Genomic DNA, 16,675 nt, shown 5'->3' with positions numbered 1-16,675 from the left:
TAATAAATATATTTTATGTATATATATATATATATGTAATTTAACTTCTTTTTTTATAAACATTAAATGAAATAATTTATACAAAACATAAGGCACATTTATATCACTCACATTTTATTGCATTTTGAAGCAAAAATATTTTGCAACTGTTTTTTGCTTGTAGTTGCTGTAGTTGACCAAAAAATTAATATAAAACATTTTCTCCCAACAAAAAAGTTTAATGCCATATATATTTGAATACAAATTCAATCTCTTTCTCTCTCTTTCATATTTCTATTTTTGCAAAAAAAATATTATCTAAATAAATTTTGTAGTATCTCTTAAAAAATTGAAATTTTCTGCAATTATCATATTTAATACTTCACTTAATATTTCATTAATGACCGATGAAAAAAATATTGTAAATTTATCAAAATACTGTTGCAAAATACATTTTGAAACAAAATACTAATAAATTATTCTTCAATCATAATTATTTTACATGTTCATGTGAGCGATGATGAAAAACGAATGAAATACCGCTAGCCCAACACTGTCGTAATGGTATATCCGGTAAATGCCGCGGATTATGCGAGTGTCGCCATTCGGACAAATCGGAATTGCAGTCAGATTGTTCCGGTGGACCTTTCACCTCGATCCCATTGACGCATCGTTTGCATTTGAATCTAAACAAATAATAATAATAACTTTTACTCCACGAATCATTCTAAAATATTTAAAACCTATTATACTTACTTGTCGTGTGTATCTGAAACAGTATTTTCTTCTAATTTGAATAAATCGCGAAGATCATTTATAGTGAAATGCCTGGCTACATCATCCTCTTGATCAACTACTGTGGAACTCAATGCTTTTTTATGAGCTTGTCTCTGAAATATTTTCTCTTCTATCGTCCCAGTCTGAAAAAAAATATAAAATTACCTAAAGATAATGATAAAATATATGAGAATTCACATATAAAAATAATTTTATTAACTTATTGTTTGATATAAATATATAATCTGTTACTACTAACAGAAAGAAAACGATAGACGAAGCATGGCTTCTTCTGGCCGTCTCTCCAAACTCGGGCCATCGCTTGGTCGTCATTTGCGGGATTCCAATCCGGATCGAACATGACAAGACGATTCGCACCGATGAGATTCAAGCCGCATCCACCGGCTTTCGAGCTGAGCATGAAGATGAAATCGCTGCTGGTATCACTATTAAAACTATCGACTACTTTCGACCTTTTCTTGATAGTCATCGTACCGTCAAGTCTCACATAATTGTAGGAACGTTTACTACACAGTTTCTCGAATAAGTCGAGGGTCTGTGTATAATTAGAAACTAATACTATTTTATCGTTTGTTGTGGTTTTAATGGACGCCAACAAACAATCCAGAACCATCAGTTTACCTGATAATTCTGGTAGCAATTGCCTGTAACAAAGATTCTATTATCAAATGATATATTTTTTTTTTATTTCATAGCACAGGAAAATTTAATCTTACTTTGTGGAGTAATGCGGCGGCAACAATTGTGCAGCTTTTTCAAATCCTTCTGCCTTTTCCATTATTTTATCGTATATCAAGTCAGGATGATTGCACAGCTTTTTTAAAAGAGTTATGGCAGCTAGAGCGGATAAACAACCTCCATTCTTTGGATTATCACTCTCTGTATAAAGTGCACACACAAAAAACGATATAAAAAATATATTTTATTATATACTATATATCATATATTGAAATGTTATCTTTTATCTTAAAATTGTTAATTAAATAATTTTTTAAAATATACCTTCCATAGACTTTTTTATACTATCACTCTGTATGAAATTCTTATAAAGACGAGTTTGCAACTCTCCCATTTTTATGCATATTACGAGTTCGTGTTTAAGTGGTAGATATTTCGAAAGTAAAGCGCTAGTACGTCTAATGAGACATTTATTAACGACTGATACTAATTCGGACAAACGTTCCTGGGCGAGTTTACGTTGTTCGTCTGTTGCAGCTGCGTCCTGGCCACGTAATATGGGTGTCTCATATTTTCTCCGGAATTCCTGAAAGGATAATTCAAATAATAAAATTAGTGTATATATATATACACTAATTTTATTATTGATATGATTATGATATGCTAACATATATAATTTACTATATATATATATATATATATATATATATATATATATATATATAGTAAATTATATATGTTAGCATATCACTACACATTAAATTTACCTGTGCAGTTCCTAGTAACCCTTGATTAACAAAGTGTACTAAAGAAAAGTATTCCAGAAGGTCATTTTGTATAGGTGTTCCACTGAGCAATACCCTTCTCTTAGCCTTTAAACCCATTAGGGATTGATATGTTTGATTTTCGGAATTTTTTAGACGGTGACCCTCATCGCACAGTACAAGGCCAACTTCATCTTGATGTAATACATGTGCGTGTAAACGAAAAGTTTCATAACTTATAATGAGAATAGGAGTTACACATCTGCCGCCATAAGTTTTCATGAACCTGAGAAGTTTTGAATCAATTTCTGCTTTCTTTCCTCCATCAATAGCGAGGGTATTGACCATGTTATTTAACCATTTGTTAATTTCATTATACCAATTCTTTACTAAAGAGCTGGGTGCAACAATAATTGCTTTGTCTATTAATGGTTTAGCTTCCGGTCCTATGCAAACATTTTTTAATTATATTCTTTTCATCTTTTCTACTAATTTTTTTGGATAACTTTATATAAATATCTTACCTTGCTTCAATAATGTCCATAATAGTGTTATACACTGTAATGTTTTGCCAAGACCCATTTCATCTGCCATAATACAACCATATGCATCTTCTATACGTTTACCTGTTACACATTCATACATAAATTTCACGCCTTCACGTTGATGTGGCCTTAAGACATTGCACAATATAGGATCTACAACTACGTGTACTAGTATTTTACATCTGCAAAAATTATACACATAATATAATCATAATTTTATATTAAAAACTATACATATTATAGTAGATTGGATAAGAATATTTGAACACGTGCTATATTTAAAAATATATACATACGGATCAACTTTCAATCTTTCATGCTCGGATAATTCTGGTGGCGAATAAACGATTAACGCATTGGGATCATCAGGATCATGCAGTGGTCTACGTGGTCCTGGCAAACATAATCCAAGAACTCGTCCAGATAATTGATAACCGGGCACTGGTATTTTAAATGGTTTGCTAAGAAGTCTTCTCACTCTTTCTTCCTGATTAATATTATACATATATCACATTTTTATAGCAAAAATCTAACAAATAGATCTTTTTTACAAATTAACTTACATGTTCGGACACTATTTTTTGCATTGCATGGATGCCATCATCGGAAAGAAGAACAGCTTTGCGCTGTGATATTTGTATATCTTTAACATTTTTGAAGGTCCTTCTTTTTGATTCTGGCGGACAATTTTCAGATATAGTTATTGCTGCTATATCTTGTGGTATATCCAAGAGTAAAGGACGTTTTCCTCGTTGACTGGGTGCTAGTGACCGATTCTTGAAATACACACATAAAGAAGAAATATACAATATTGTATTTTAAATTTTTCGTAATACAAGTGGATACTTTAATCCATTTGTTAGGTAAATTAAATTAATTTTGTTTTATTATTAAGTTATAAACACAATATAAACACGCTCATAATGTGAATGACAATTCTATACTTCACATGGATAGAAATTATTTTTCAGAAAGGTACATTAAGAAGCAAAATGGAAATATTCTATAACTAATACCATTTCACTTTCAAATATTCATCCTGTTGAAAAATCAACGAAATATTTCGTAATTTATTGTGGAATACAAAAATGGCGCGAACCGTTGAATAAAACTAACCTCGAAATTATGGTCATGAATTATAAAACGATATTAGATGTAACTAGCGTATTTTTTGGCTGGGTTCGGGGGAGCACACTTTTAGCGCTATAAGCGTGCTTTATCCTTGTTCAACTTTCAATAAATAACAAAGATAGAGCACGCTCATAGCGTTAAAAGCGTGCTCCCCGAACCCAGCCTTTGAATATAGCTAATGGTGATATATAATAATGAATAGTTTGTTTTAAGCGCCAAATTCAAATCAATTTTGATGTAATTTTTTCTTCTATCTTTCTGAGAATATTTTTAATACATTACTTTACATACATTACATTACTTTTATTTATTTCAATCAATAATAAATATATATTAAATGTAAAAATTAAATGCTATTAAATGAAAATCTTTTCTTTGTTTACTAGAATCTATAAATATGAAGAGAAAATAGAGAAAATATTTAAAATTACAAAGTGTAAAAAGATTACAAAATTTTTTATATAAAAAAGAAGAGAAAATTTAATACATTGAGATAAAACAATTAATCATGCAGAATAATTTATGGTGATAGATTAAATAATATGTCTTAAACAAACAAAGCACTTCAAACAACAATTCTTCTTTAATTATCTATTTCTAACATGTACATTTTGCCTCTCGCAAGAAAATACATGATAATATTTCGCTCAAAACATTCTCTAGAAATAACTGTACATATTGTGTTAAACATCTCTCTCGTTTCAATTGGTTCATCAAACGCATAAAGAATCATATATGTGAATTTCGTAATGGAATGTAGGGAACGCAAAAATACAACGTGATCATAGTGTATTTCTCTATGCTTTTGTATATGTTAATACTGAATGATATATTACACTTTACAATGGTCGTTTGGTGTGAGTGAACACTGTCGCTCTAAAGAACGAGAGATATATGCATCGAAATGTTGAAACAATATATATTCACAATGTTTATTATTTTCACGATGAATAACATGCGTAGTCTCATGCGAATCTGCGACTTTCACATTTGCATACACAAGATTCTGCAATAAATCTGTTATAATTTTCAATTTACATATTAATATCATTGCTATTTACTTTACCTCTCATTGCACAACATCAAAAAACGTGTACGATCCTTGTAAGCTTGTAACGATAATATTTATAGCGCGTAAACAAGACGCGTTATATTTTTCCATCTTTTTTCTTTTCATTTAGATATTACATACATTGCGGTATTACATATATGCCGCTAAATTATTTTCTTTAATTAGTCTCTTATCTCATTACGTCAATCTTATTTTGTAAATACGCGAGAACAGAGGTATTTATATTTCAATTAATATCAATGAAAATATATATCGAGCTTGTACGCGTGATTTTCGTCATTTAATTAGTAAGTGAAACAAGCTTACGCGTAAGGCGTGACACATAAATAAAAAGGCGATTAATGACGGGAATCCCTCGGATAGAATTCCGCAAGGGTGCTGGCCGGAATTCGCTTGAGCATCTCCTTGGGGAAGATTCGCAACAATTGCCAGCCGATATCTAACGATTCAAAGACTGTGCGGTTTTCGTAGCTACCCTGTGAAATGAAGTTCTTCTCGAATTTTGACAAGAATTCCAAATACAATAGATCATCTGGCGTCAATGCCTCCTCTCCTACGACGGCTTTCATCGCCTGAACATCTTTTCCAATGGCATAGCAAGCATACTAAAAAAATAATATTTATATAATCTTATAAAAAATAATTATAAATATTTTAAAATTATAGAAAAAAAGAAAACGAAATATGTAAAAAATAATATATATATAAGAAATATTATAATTCAATTTCACAATTTAATAATGTTTGTATTTTTTTATAATTTAATATAACTTACCAATTGATTAGATACATCAGAGTGATCCTTTCGCGTCATGCCTTCGCCAATGGCAGACTTCATGAGACGCGACAAGGACGGTAGCACGTTCACGGGCGGATAGATTTGCCTGTTATGCAGCTGACGATCTACGTAGATCTGACCTTCGGTGATATAGCCAGTAAGATCGGGAATTGGATGAGTAATGTCATCGTTGGGCATAGTGAGAATCGGAATCTGTGTGATAGAGCCGTTACGACCCTCCACACGGCCAGCACGCTCATAGATGGTGGCTAGATCAGTGTACATATAACCAGGGAAACCACGTCTACCCGGTACTTCCTCACGAGCGGCCGATACCTCGCGCAACGCCTCGGCGTAGGAGGACATATCTGTGAGAATGACCAGCACGTGTTTTTCGCATTGATATGCCAGAAATTCGGCCGCCGTCAAAGCGAGACGCGGCGTGATGATTCTTTCGATTGTTGGATCGTTGGCTAGATTCAAAAATAAGCACACGTTCTCCATAGAACCGTTCTCTTCAAAATCTTGCTTGAAGAAACGTGCAGTCTCCATGTTGACACCCATAGCTGCAAACACAATGGCAAAGTTGTCCTCGTGTGAATCGAGGACGGATTTACCAGGCACCTTTACGAGACCCGCTTGACGGCAGATTTGCGCGGCAATCTGTCACAAAATAAAAATTGAAAAATTTTGATCAAAAATATTGAAAAAAAGAAAACTTTCATTATAGTAAAATTTAATTTTGATAATTGTACAAATTAATTTTGCATAAATTAAGTAATATTATAATACCTCATTATGTGGCAAACCAGCAGCAGAGAAAATGGGAATCTTCTGACCGCGAGCGATAGAGTTCATCACGTCAATAGCTGATATTCCAGTTTGAATCATTTCCTCTGGATAAATACGAGACCACGGATTAATAGGCTGTCCCTGAATATCCAAATAATCTTCTGCTAAGATCGGCGGTCCCTTGTCGATTGGTTTTCCTGATCCATTAAATACACGACCCAACATGTCCTCGGACACTGGCGTCCGCAGGATGTCACCAGTGAATTCGCAGTGAGTATTTTTTGCATCAATGCCAGATGTGCCTTCAAAGACTTGAACCACAGCTTTGGAGCCGGAGACTTCCAATACTTGTCCGGAACGTAAAGAGCCATCAGCGAGCTTCAGTTGTACAATTTCAGCGTATTTTGGGAATTTTACTTCATCCAATATTACCAATGGACCATTTACTCCAGATACTGTCTTATAAGCTAGAAGAAGTAAATGATAATAAGTTAATCATTGAAATTAGTAATAAATTAATTATTAGAATTTTATTCTATTGTATCAATATTTTAAAAGTAGAATTATAAATATTTTAAGTAAAAAACTAGGAGAAAATTATATATATTATATTGACTCTTTAAAATTGATAATATCATGAAATATATATAATTATATTTATACTTTCCAAATATCTTTAATTTTACATTTTGTTTTCTACATATAAATAAGAAAAGAAATTGAGATATGATATATCCATGTAGTTGAATGCAATAAATAAATAATAGAATATATATGTATTTTACATTTAATATTTATGTTAACAAAATAAAATTTTGCAAAAACAATTATCTCAAGAATAAATTTTATCTATCATTCATGACTTCTAAAAAGATTTACATTATCAATTTTAATATGGTCAAAACTTTATTTAGGAAAATTATACAATCATATTATTCATCATTTATAGCTCTTTTATATCTCTACTATATATGTCACGATTTCCCAGACACTGCCGACGCCCGTAAGCAAAAATATCAAATATTTAAATAACTGAGTTTTAAAACATCTCATAATAATTTCTATAATTCTTAATATTAATCAAGAAGTTATCTCAAAATTTTCTAAAAACATAAAAGCAAAAATGCGCATTTGTGGAAACCATTCGAGCGAACACGAATCGTCGTCTGCAGTCACATGACGAGCTCGAGATCTCAAGAGTGACAAATTCGCGGGGACATTCTCAGGAAACGGTTGCTCGTTTTTCGAGAAGAGAAAGAAAATCCGCAAGGAAACCAGGACGATGTTATCATTCCACAGGTCACTCTTCGCGTACGAAGAATCACCAAGAATTTTGGGCATCAGCTGATGCAGTCAGGAGGATCGATCAGATGCTACGCCCAATTGAGTTCTCATCACTATCTCCGTCGTCGAGCGTTACTTACTGAGACGAGGCTGTGCGATGAAGTCTCGGGACACGGCGAGCACATGTTCCTGGTTTGCCTGGTGATTGCTGATGGTTTTGGAATACATTTCGGCTTTATTCTTGCGACAGTTAACACTCGCACGTTACCACTGTCACTGACTGTCACTGCTCACTCCGACTAGCAGAGGGTACTGTACTGGCTCCGCCGCAGCCGCCGCTGCGCCGAGAGAGAGAGAGAGAGAGAGAGAGAGAGAGAGAGAGAGAAAGAGATGTATTGAAGAGGGCAACTGGCGGAGAAGGGATGATCTGGGCGGCCGAATATCCGCGAATGCAAAATATAATACCCACGGGAAACAGAAAATATATAATGCAAGACGAGGAAGAATTTTTTCTCAAAGAAGATTCGCGTCTCGAAGTAAATCGTGCGTTCCTTGAAAGAGATTACGAAAAAATCGCTATGTGCGGGACACGCGAGAGAGGGAGAGAAGGATGGAAGATGAAGCACGTGCAATCACGTGGCTGCGACTACGTAAATCGTTGAACGTTCGTTTCGAACGAAACTGGAGAGAAACTATATTTGGCGCGCAGATAAAAATACAAATTAGGAAAAGTTTGACAGGATTATTCTGGGTCAAAGTTCTGAATAATGTCAGCAATTTTTCGATACTTCTCGATATCGAGTAATGGAAAATGGCGGCTTTTTCAATGCGTAGCGATAGTACAACTGAGATAGACATCTTCACTAATTATCGGATTCTGATAACAGAATAGTGAAGGAAAAACTGTTCTCTTGGTGGAGAAAACTATTCTGTAGGCTATACGCATTTGTCATATCACAATGTAAATTATGTATATGAAATCATTAATTGCACGTAACAATTAAAATGTAAATCATTGATATATAATTTCTAAAATTCTAAAAATATTTTTTATATTATACAATATATGATATATTTATGAGATTTATATTTAAATATACATTTAATATAAAAATATACATTTATTTTTACCTTGCGTATAAATTATTTTTAAACTCTTTGATTAAAATATACATTTATAAGTTTTTTATAAGTTTAATAAGTTTTATAAGTTATAGTTTTTTTATAAGTAGAGTTGCAAAAATTAGTTTGCGGCGTAGTTAGCAGATGGCGTGATTGTCGCGAGAAATTTTATACGAGTCACGCATTCACGCAGTACAACATACAACGTTCACGCGGTTCTGCCGCTAACTGACAGCTGACAGTTACTGTGACAGGCGTGGAGCGGAGCGGTGGGATTGTGGGACAGCGGTCAGGTTCCCCACAATCGGATTCCCCGCGAATCAGTCGGTCGAGCAAGTGTACAAAAGCGGATTGCTGGGCAACGTCGGTCGAGAAGTGATGGCGGCCCTCAAACGAATCACCAGCCTATCTCGGGCGCTCGCGACAGCGACGTCCGCGTCGCGGCCTAGCTTCCAGCTTGCCTCAAGAAAGACCTTCTTCACATATGTGAACGAACCATCCATGCCAATTCCTGGCAAGACGCCCTGTTGGTTAAAAACCGCCGACGAAGCTATCGAACAGGCGGAATTGGACTCAGGTAATCGATGATGGTCTTTCTCGCGATGATATCACGATTTACTGAGTTGGTTAATTCTATTAATTGATTTAATATTATACCTATTTTATTTCTCCGTGAGTATCATAGGTAAAATTTTGTATCATGAAAAAAGAGACAGAAATTCGCTGAATCAAATTTATGCATACAGCACGAACTGTTGACGCAACTAGACCTTGCTCATGATCTGCCGTGACGTACGATTTAATGAATCTGCGTTATCATCTCGTTATAACGCTTTAGAGATTTTTCAATCTTAGAATTATCTGAAAATTGATTTTTACGGACAATTACAAAATTATTTATGATCATCTAGTATTTACATTATCATATATTTTTTTTATTTTCATTATCATATTATCATTTTGTCTATAATTCTTGTCTAGAATTTACTTTTTTGTATAATGCTTGAACCATATATTGTTTTTATTATTATATTTATTATTATATTTACTTTTATATTTACTTTTATATTTACTTTTCTTCATAAGTAGTTAATCACAATGAAATACAACCTCGAACCTCATAGGAAGATTAATGTAAACGTTAGAGCAGTTATGCAGATACGCAGTTGATCGTCTATTTGCAAGAGCGTTTTTATTAATAAGTTGCACTTCCTTCTATTTAAGCTATTTATGGCTCGTGAATGCATTAAATGGACAATGTATGTGAGGAGGTGCTGTAAAGTTTCTTATATGTATATTCTAGCTTCTGTAAATATTTATATAAATCGTTGTTTTGGATTCAGAGATTTAGATACAAATTTCAAGCGAACATTTTCATACAGCTTCTATGTAGAATATGTAATTTTGGCTAGAAGTATGCGTAGAATTATGTAAACGTAATTTTTATATTTATAATTATATTCTACATTTTTTATATAAAAAACAAAATTTGTAAATTGTATTGCATGCAAATATTAAGACGATATATTTACATTCGGTCAAATTTCACGCTGCGTGAAGATCCCATTTGCGAGATTATCGATTGTCAATACCAACCAGGAATAATACTTATAGTCAAATTGCCTTGAATTTGTGGCATTATTTTCGTACGATTCTCATTTAGAAAATTATTTATAGATAAACGTGTCAATAAATATAATAGATATATGCGATGTTTTTCTAACGATTATTTTTTGCGCATCGATATTTTGCAATATGTGCGAAAAATGCATGTGTGTAGAGTTGGCGGTAATTTTTTTAAATAATAAGCATAATGATATATTTTATATGCTTTAGATTATTATTTTTTGCGAATTAAAATTTATGTTATCGTCTATATTGCATATTAAATTAATGCTTAAAAAAAGATTTTATTTAATAAATTTTTAAATTTAATTAATAAATTTAAAAATTAATTGTTTTCTAAGGGTACTACAAAAAATTTCAGAGTTGTACGTATTAGATCATCCAATATATAAATATTAATAGATAAATAAATTAATATTTAATATTTTAAATAAATATTAATATTCATTTTATAAATATTATATTATTTTTAAATAAAATAATTTTTATTTTTAATAAATTTTAACTGATGATAAAAGTTAATGAGATTATACATATAAAAAAATTAAAATTTCTCCAAGGATGATTAAAACTTGGGAAATTTAATAGCTTTGAAAATATAAAATAATATTTACAGATTTTTTTTTATTTATTCCTAAGTGATTTAAATACCGATTAATATCGAATATCAACATATTTCTAGCATATTTCTAGACTTCATCATATTTCTAACATAGATTAAAATTGAATAAAATTTTGCATTATACAATTTATGACGCATTTGCAGAAGCTATTTGAGCGTTTGATAAGATCGATTCGATACATATGTTGCATATTTAATTCATGCTGCTTTATTCGTCACAAAAGACATGAAAGTCAACAAAACACTTGTTTTTGCTGATAAAAAAAAACTGATAATTAACTGAAATTCTTCGTTAATACATGATTACATGAATAATACATGATTTAAGTGCAAAATGTTACTTTTTATATGATCATAAAACATAAAAAATCTTTTTTTCTGTATATCTTTTATTTATATCAGACCAATATAGTTTATAAAAAAATTATTTATATATAATATAATTTTTATAGGAAAAAATCTAAAAAAAAATTTACGCAAATATAAATGCAGACCGGTATAGAGAATTTAATATTCATCCACATCGGGTTTCGTCCTTGTGACATATGATACTTCGTGGAATGATGTAAGATGTCCTTGCCACTCTTAATGTTTCGTTTAATGATTCTAATTAATTTAAATATATTAACTTTCCAATATTATTTTTGCTTTCCATATGCTTATTAAATTTACAAACGATTTCCTCGTCTCGTTTAAGCAACAATTTTATGATACGCTTTCAAACAGATCTGATAAAAAAAACTCACAACTGACAGCTGTGCATATAATAAATGAGCGGATATATCACCAACATTGATATGCGAATGACCTCGATATGCGAATCTACGTATATACATGCAGTACGTCAAAATTTAGCTCTTGTTTAAATATAGTCCACCACTAAAAATTTGCCAACACAATAAACTAGATTATTTTTGATGAAGATTTTCGCGATGTAAACATCTTCTCCTGTGAGGTTGACACTTGCGCACATTTTATATAAAAATTTTATATAAAAAAGTTATATACGCTCTTTAGACGGGCTTTTTATAGGTGGATTAATTTGTAATTTTTATTTCTTAATATTTTGAATTTTTTTTTGATAATGCTCTTCTAAATTCATATATTAATAATTAACACATAATGATATAGAGTATAGAGAAATATATGAGAGATGAAATGTCATATGCGATCACATAACATATTGCGTGTAACAATCGCGTTCCGATAAGATTAACAGACTAAAAATATCTTTACGGGATCTATTATACGGAATGACCGTGCTTTCAATAATTTCTGTATATTATTTTGAATTCATGTATTTTTGAAAAAATATTTTTTTAGAAATTATATATGATTTCTTTCACTATATCTTTCGTTATATAATACAAATTGGAAAAGAGCTATAACATTATTACTGCGATGCTAGTTAGAATTACAGTTATACAGTTATAATAATACAAATAATATAAAAATTGCTATTTTGAAGATTAATTTGATTGCGGTAATAATAATTTTGTATATTTTATATATTTTATATATTTTAAGTGCATCGAATAATAACAATAACAATAATATTATTAATAATAATAATAATAATAATAATAATAATAATAATAATACAATGTTATGGTAATCTATCTATTCTTGTGTTTTTATGTTTAATAAGAATTCCGATAAAATGCGCAGAATACTTGGGATAAAAACACATTTACTAATTAAAATTGATTTGGAAATATATGTATTTTCTGGCACATAGATAATTCTAACATTTTGTAATATTGCCTATAAAATTTTTAGGAATTTTATTTTACAGACAAGATGAAAATTTTGAACCAAAAAACGCACTAACCTGGATATGATAAGTAAATGAGATAAAAATAATGCGCGAAATCACATCGAGATATATTTAAATTTGCCAATATTTATATACGATATCATTGTGATAAACCATGTAAACATTAGGCAATACTTGTATTCTGCAATATGTTATTGTGAGATATTACAAAGTACAAAGTACAAGTTTCTCAAATTGTATTAGCTTCCTATCGGCGCGGTGGAATTTCTTATTCCTTCTTGACTTTTGTAATGCATATGATATATGCATTTATATGCATTAATAGTATCCAATAACAATATAATACACAATAATATTTTTTATTGAAGAAAATTAATTACTATTCGTCACATGATTTATCAAAAGTGTACCGATAAGCCGATTATCGTTTATGTACAAATTGCGATATACATAAAATGTGTATAGTTAAAATTAACAATTTAAATCATCTTTTTTTTTTGTTTGTATAGACATTATTAAAATAGGATCGAAAAATTATAACAAATGCTATTATATATAAGTTGGTTATTTTAGGATATATTATTTAATATCTTAAGGATAGTATAAAGAAAAATTTGATATAAATTCATTCTTATTAAAAAAAATAAATAAAGAAATAAATTAGAATTTTAGAAATAATTGAAATAGCAAAAATAGGAAAAAAGACTTTTCTTCAAAAAGTTCAAATTTGATGTGTGCAAAAAAATTAGAAATCTTTTACTGCTTAATTTCAATAATAATTTAATCTTCTAAACAATTCTTAATTCAATAAAATCTTAAGTTCGCGAAGTAACCGTGTAAAAACTGTTTGTGTTGTTTACTTTTAATTCACTATATATTTGCAGATCAGCTGGTGTACGTCCAGGGCGCGGCGGCGACACCCGTTGAGTTATTGAGAGCGATGACAGACTACGGGGTACGCTGTGATGTGAGAAACGTCCGTCTATGTCACATGCATCTCGAGGGAGAGGCTTCGTTCGCTAAACCAGAAAACGCAAGTATGTTACGGTGTATACTCGACGTAATCTTCTGTCTTTCAAAATATCTGAAAAACAATTTATCATATTTAGCGCGTTGTTTTACTCCTCGCGCTCTTTAGCGCCGCACGACTCGCTTCTTTGTTTTTATTATAAGAATCTACTTTACATAGTTTCTCTTTTGTATAATTTATTATATTCAAAAAATTCTTTTATCTTTTAGTTGTAAAAGTTTTTAAATTTATTTTAACAGAAGTTTAATTTGCGAAAAGAAATAGATGCTAACAATAAAACTTTCATAAAGTTGAATATGAGTCATATATAAAATAAATTTGCATTTTTTTTCTGAAAAAATTGATTTTAAATAAGTTAAAAATTCAAGAAAAGTTTATATTATTTAAGTTTGTTTTTACGAATGTATATCTTACAATGTGTTTGCATGTTTAGAACACTTTAGATCTATCAGCTTATTCATTGGCGGCAACGTACGACCTGCAGTGAATGCAGGCACTGCCGATTGCATTCCCATTTTCCTACATGAAATCCCGCGTCTCTTCAAAGAAGGCTACCTGAAACCGGACATATCGCTGATCCACGTGTCTCCACCAGATGACAAAGGTTTCTGCTCCCTTGGTACTAGCGTAGACTCCGTTCGGTCAGCCGTGAGTCATTCCAAACGTATCGTAGGTAAATTTCGGAAATCTCCCGAATATTTACGTTCTTCTTCATATGGAGATCGAATTTAAAGAGAAGCTAATTTTTTGCAGCTTTGGTCAATAAAAATATGCCCAGAACTTTTGGTGACGCTATTATTCATGAAAGCCATCTGGACTTCGCTGTGGAGCATCATCAACCATTGCCGGTTCATCCAATAAACTCACCGTCTAAGGATGAACAGCAGATTGGCAAACTTATCGCTGAGAATCTGGTAGTGGATGGTGCCACGTTGCAGATGGGTATCGGCAATATACCTGATGCCGTGCTGACGTTGTTGCATAATCATAAAGATCTAGGTATTCATAGCGAAATGTTCAGCGACGGTGTGGTAAATCTCGTGAATAAGGGCTGCATCACAAACAATCAAAAGAAGATGCATCGGGGTCGAATCGTCGGTTCATTTTGTGTGGGCTCGGAGAAACTTTATGATTTCATGGACAATAATCCTTTTATAGGTCAGTTCGCATTTGCATTTGTCACATGTTTAAAATTATTTTTGGTTATCAATAATATTAACTTTTAATGCCTTATTTTTTACTTGTTTTCAACAGAGATGTTAGTTGTGGATTACGTCAATGATCCTAGAGTAGTCGCCAGGCAACCCAAAATGACGGCTATCAATTCATGTATCGAAGTGGACATCACCGGTCAAATTTGCTCAGACAGCATTGGTACGCGAATGTATTCCGGTTTCGGTGGACAACTGGATTTCATTATGGGTGCTGCGATGAGCGAAGATCGACAAGGAAAGCCGATTATAGCTCTTAAGTCAATCACCTCTAAAGGACGTAGTAAAATACAGCCCGTTCTAACTTTAGGTAAGTAGATTTATCGAAATAATCTTTATTTTCCAGAATTCCACTATTGAACGATTGATGGAGCAGTATGAAAATAGTTGTAAATCTACAAATGAAATAATGCCATTATAATCCATTGTAACTTTTGAAGTTATTGTTTTATACATTACTGCTAATGTATTATGCTGAAAAATACATAAAAAAAGCTGATGTAAATTATAATACATAGTAATGACTTAACATACTATAAAACTGTTCAATTAGCTTTTTAATTTAAATTCGTATTAAATCTAGTTTGGATTAATTCACTTCTATATTGATCCAATACTGACATATATATACGAATCATTATTTCGTTACATTACAGGATCTGGAGTAGTCACTAACAGAGCGGTGGCACGGTACGTCGTGACTGAACAAGGCATCGCCAGCCTATTTGGCAAAAGTCTTCAGCAACGAGCGTACGAATTAATTCAAATAGCTCATCCTGATCACAGAGAGGCGCTCGAGAAGGCGGCATTCGAACGATTGAAAATGATGCCTGCACCATAAGCTTGAAAACAAAGTTACGAGGCAGAAAAATCATATTCAATAGCATTTTACAATTGGTCATCCGCGTGTTATTAATCGCGTCATATAACAATCGAAGAGTCATATGATGTCTTCTTCTTGTACGATATATGCGTTCTCTTATCGGAAGTCAATTCGGCCTCCTAGAATAAAAAAGAAATGATAAATAATATGCTAACTAACTAGATCGAGAACTTAATATACTAAATTGTAACATTACATATATAAGAAAAGTCCGTAATGCAAAAGGTTGCGCTTGTATTCATATACATAGATACTAATTAAGTTATATGTATGTTTTATATTGCCAGAGAGAAAGAGACGTATTCGCGCTTTCGAACACAGAGACAAATAAAAAATGGCATTATTTACAATTAATGTCATTCCGAAATGTGTCAGCATTTTTTATATTAAATCTAATATAATTTACCATTGTAACAAGAAATTGGAAATATGAATATAGAAAAAAATATATATATTGTATAAGATGAGAACACTAATATTATTGATGTTTCATTGTGCACGATATCCTGGATATATTTTCTTTATACACTTGCATTTTTATATATTCATATATATATATATATATATATATATATATATATAT

The 16,675-nt window shown here is 31.5% G+C and overlaps 3 protein-coding genes across 4 annotated transcripts; 1 reads left to right on the top strand and 2 right to left on the bottom strand.

The window, feature by feature from the left end:
* Positions 1 to 32: 32 nt before the first annotated feature.
* Positions 33 to 4,039, bottom strand: LOC126850570 (DNA repair and recombination protein RAD54-like). 2 transcript variants are annotated; one of them, XM_050593713.1, is made up of 10 exons: positions 3,881 to 4,039; positions 3,328 to 3,540; positions 3,061 to 3,251; positions 2,744 to 2,946; positions 2,223 to 2,665; positions 1,780 to 2,041; positions 1,494 to 1,656; positions 1,016 to 1,421; positions 736 to 899; positions 33 to 665 (listed from the first exon to the last, which is right to left on the bottom strand). In XM_050593713.1, the coding sequence occupies exons 2-10, from the start codon at positions 3,349 to 3,351 to the stop codon at positions 473 to 475; spliced, it is 2,049 nt and encodes a 682-aa protein (XP_050449670.1). In that variant the 5' UTR covers positions 3,352 to 3,540; positions 3,881 to 4,039; the 3' UTR covers positions 33 to 472. The 2 variants fall into 2 exon arrangements, with proteins under 2 accessions (XP_050449670.1, XP_050449669.1); XM_050593712.1 differs by having other exon boundaries at positions 3,781 to 3,895.
* A 420-nt stretch (positions 4,040 to 4,459) lies between these two features.
* LOC126850662 (V-type proton ATPase subunit B) lies at positions 4,460 to 8,393 on the bottom strand. The gene is made up of 4 exons (XM_050593877.1): positions 7,962 to 8,393; positions 6,538 to 7,004; positions 5,743 to 6,408; positions 4,460 to 5,572 (listed from the first exon to the last, which is right to left on the bottom strand). Exons 1-4 carry the CDS (start codon positions 8,047 to 8,049, stop codon positions 5,306 to 5,308), a joined length of 1,488 nt encoding a protein of 495 aa, XP_050449834.1. The 5' UTR covers positions 8,050 to 8,393; the 3' UTR covers positions 4,460 to 5,305.
* A 724-nt stretch (positions 8,394 to 9,117) lies between these two features.
* On the top strand, positions 9,118 to 16,594 carry LOC126850423 (4-hydroxybutyrate coenzyme A transferase-like). The gene is made up of 6 exons (XM_050593409.1): positions 9,118 to 9,520; positions 13,853 to 14,005; positions 14,432 to 14,671; positions 14,752 to 15,156; positions 15,253 to 15,519; positions 15,866 to 16,594. The coding sequence occupies exons 1-6, from the start codon at positions 9,322 to 9,324 to the stop codon at positions 16,048 to 16,050; spliced, it is 1,449 nt and encodes a 482-aa protein (XP_050449366.1). The 5' UTR covers positions 9,118 to 9,321; the 3' UTR covers positions 16,051 to 16,594.
* Positions 16,595 to 16,675: the final 81 nt, after the last annotated feature.

The sequence above is a fragment of the Cataglyphis hispanica genome, chromosome 6, assembly GCF_021464435.1.
Source record: "Cataglyphis hispanica isolate Lineage 1 chromosome 6, ULB_Chis1_1.0, whole genome shotgun sequence".
Classification (NCBI taxonomy): domain Eukaryota; kingdom Metazoa; phylum Arthropoda; class Insecta; order Hymenoptera; family Formicidae; genus Cataglyphis; species Cataglyphis hispanica.
The sequence above is the reverse complement of the archived record's forward strand: the minus strand, read 5'-3'. Positions and strand labels throughout refer to the sequence as shown.

What these genes read in the sequence shown, in the direction of transcription:
- LOC126850662 (XM_050593877.1), bottom strand. Translation starts at nt 8,049, where the DNA reads ATGTATTCCAAAACCATCAGCAATCACCAGGCAAACCAGGAACATGTG. An exon ending in CTGGTTTGCCACATAATGAG is followed by an intron (nt 6,409 to 6,537) that starts GTATTATAATAT and finishes ATTTTGTGACAG; the next exon opens with ATTGCCGCGCAAATCTGCCG. An exon ending in CTGATGTATCTAATCAATTG is followed by an intron (nt 5,573 to 5,742) that starts GTAAGTTATATT and finishes TTATTTTTTTAG; the next exon opens with TATGCTTGCTATGCCATTGG.
- LOC126850570 (XM_050593712.1), bottom strand. An exon ending in AAAAAATAGTGTCCGAACAT is followed by an intron (nt 3,252 to 3,327) that starts GTAAGTTAATTT and finishes AATATTAATCAG; the next exon opens with GAAGAAAGAGTGAGAAGACT. An exon ending in CCGCCGCATTACTCCACAAA is followed by an intron (nt 1,422 to 1,493) that starts GTAAGATTAAAT and finishes TCTTTGTTACAG; the next exon opens with GCAATTGCTACCAGAATTAT.
- LOC126850423 (XM_050593409.1), top strand. Translation starts at nt 9,322, where the DNA reads ATGGCGGCCCTCAAACGAATCACCAGCCTATCTCGGGCGCTCGCGACA. An exon ending in ACAGGCGGAATTGGACTCAG is followed by an intron (nt 9,521 to 13,852) that starts GTAATCGATGAT and finishes ATATATTTGCAG; the next exon opens with ATCAGCTGGTGTACGTCCAG. An exon ending in GGACAATAATCCTTTTATAG is followed by an intron (nt 15,157 to 15,252) that starts GTCAGTTCGCAT and finishes TGTTTTCAACAG; the next exon opens with AGATGTTAGTTGTGGATTAC.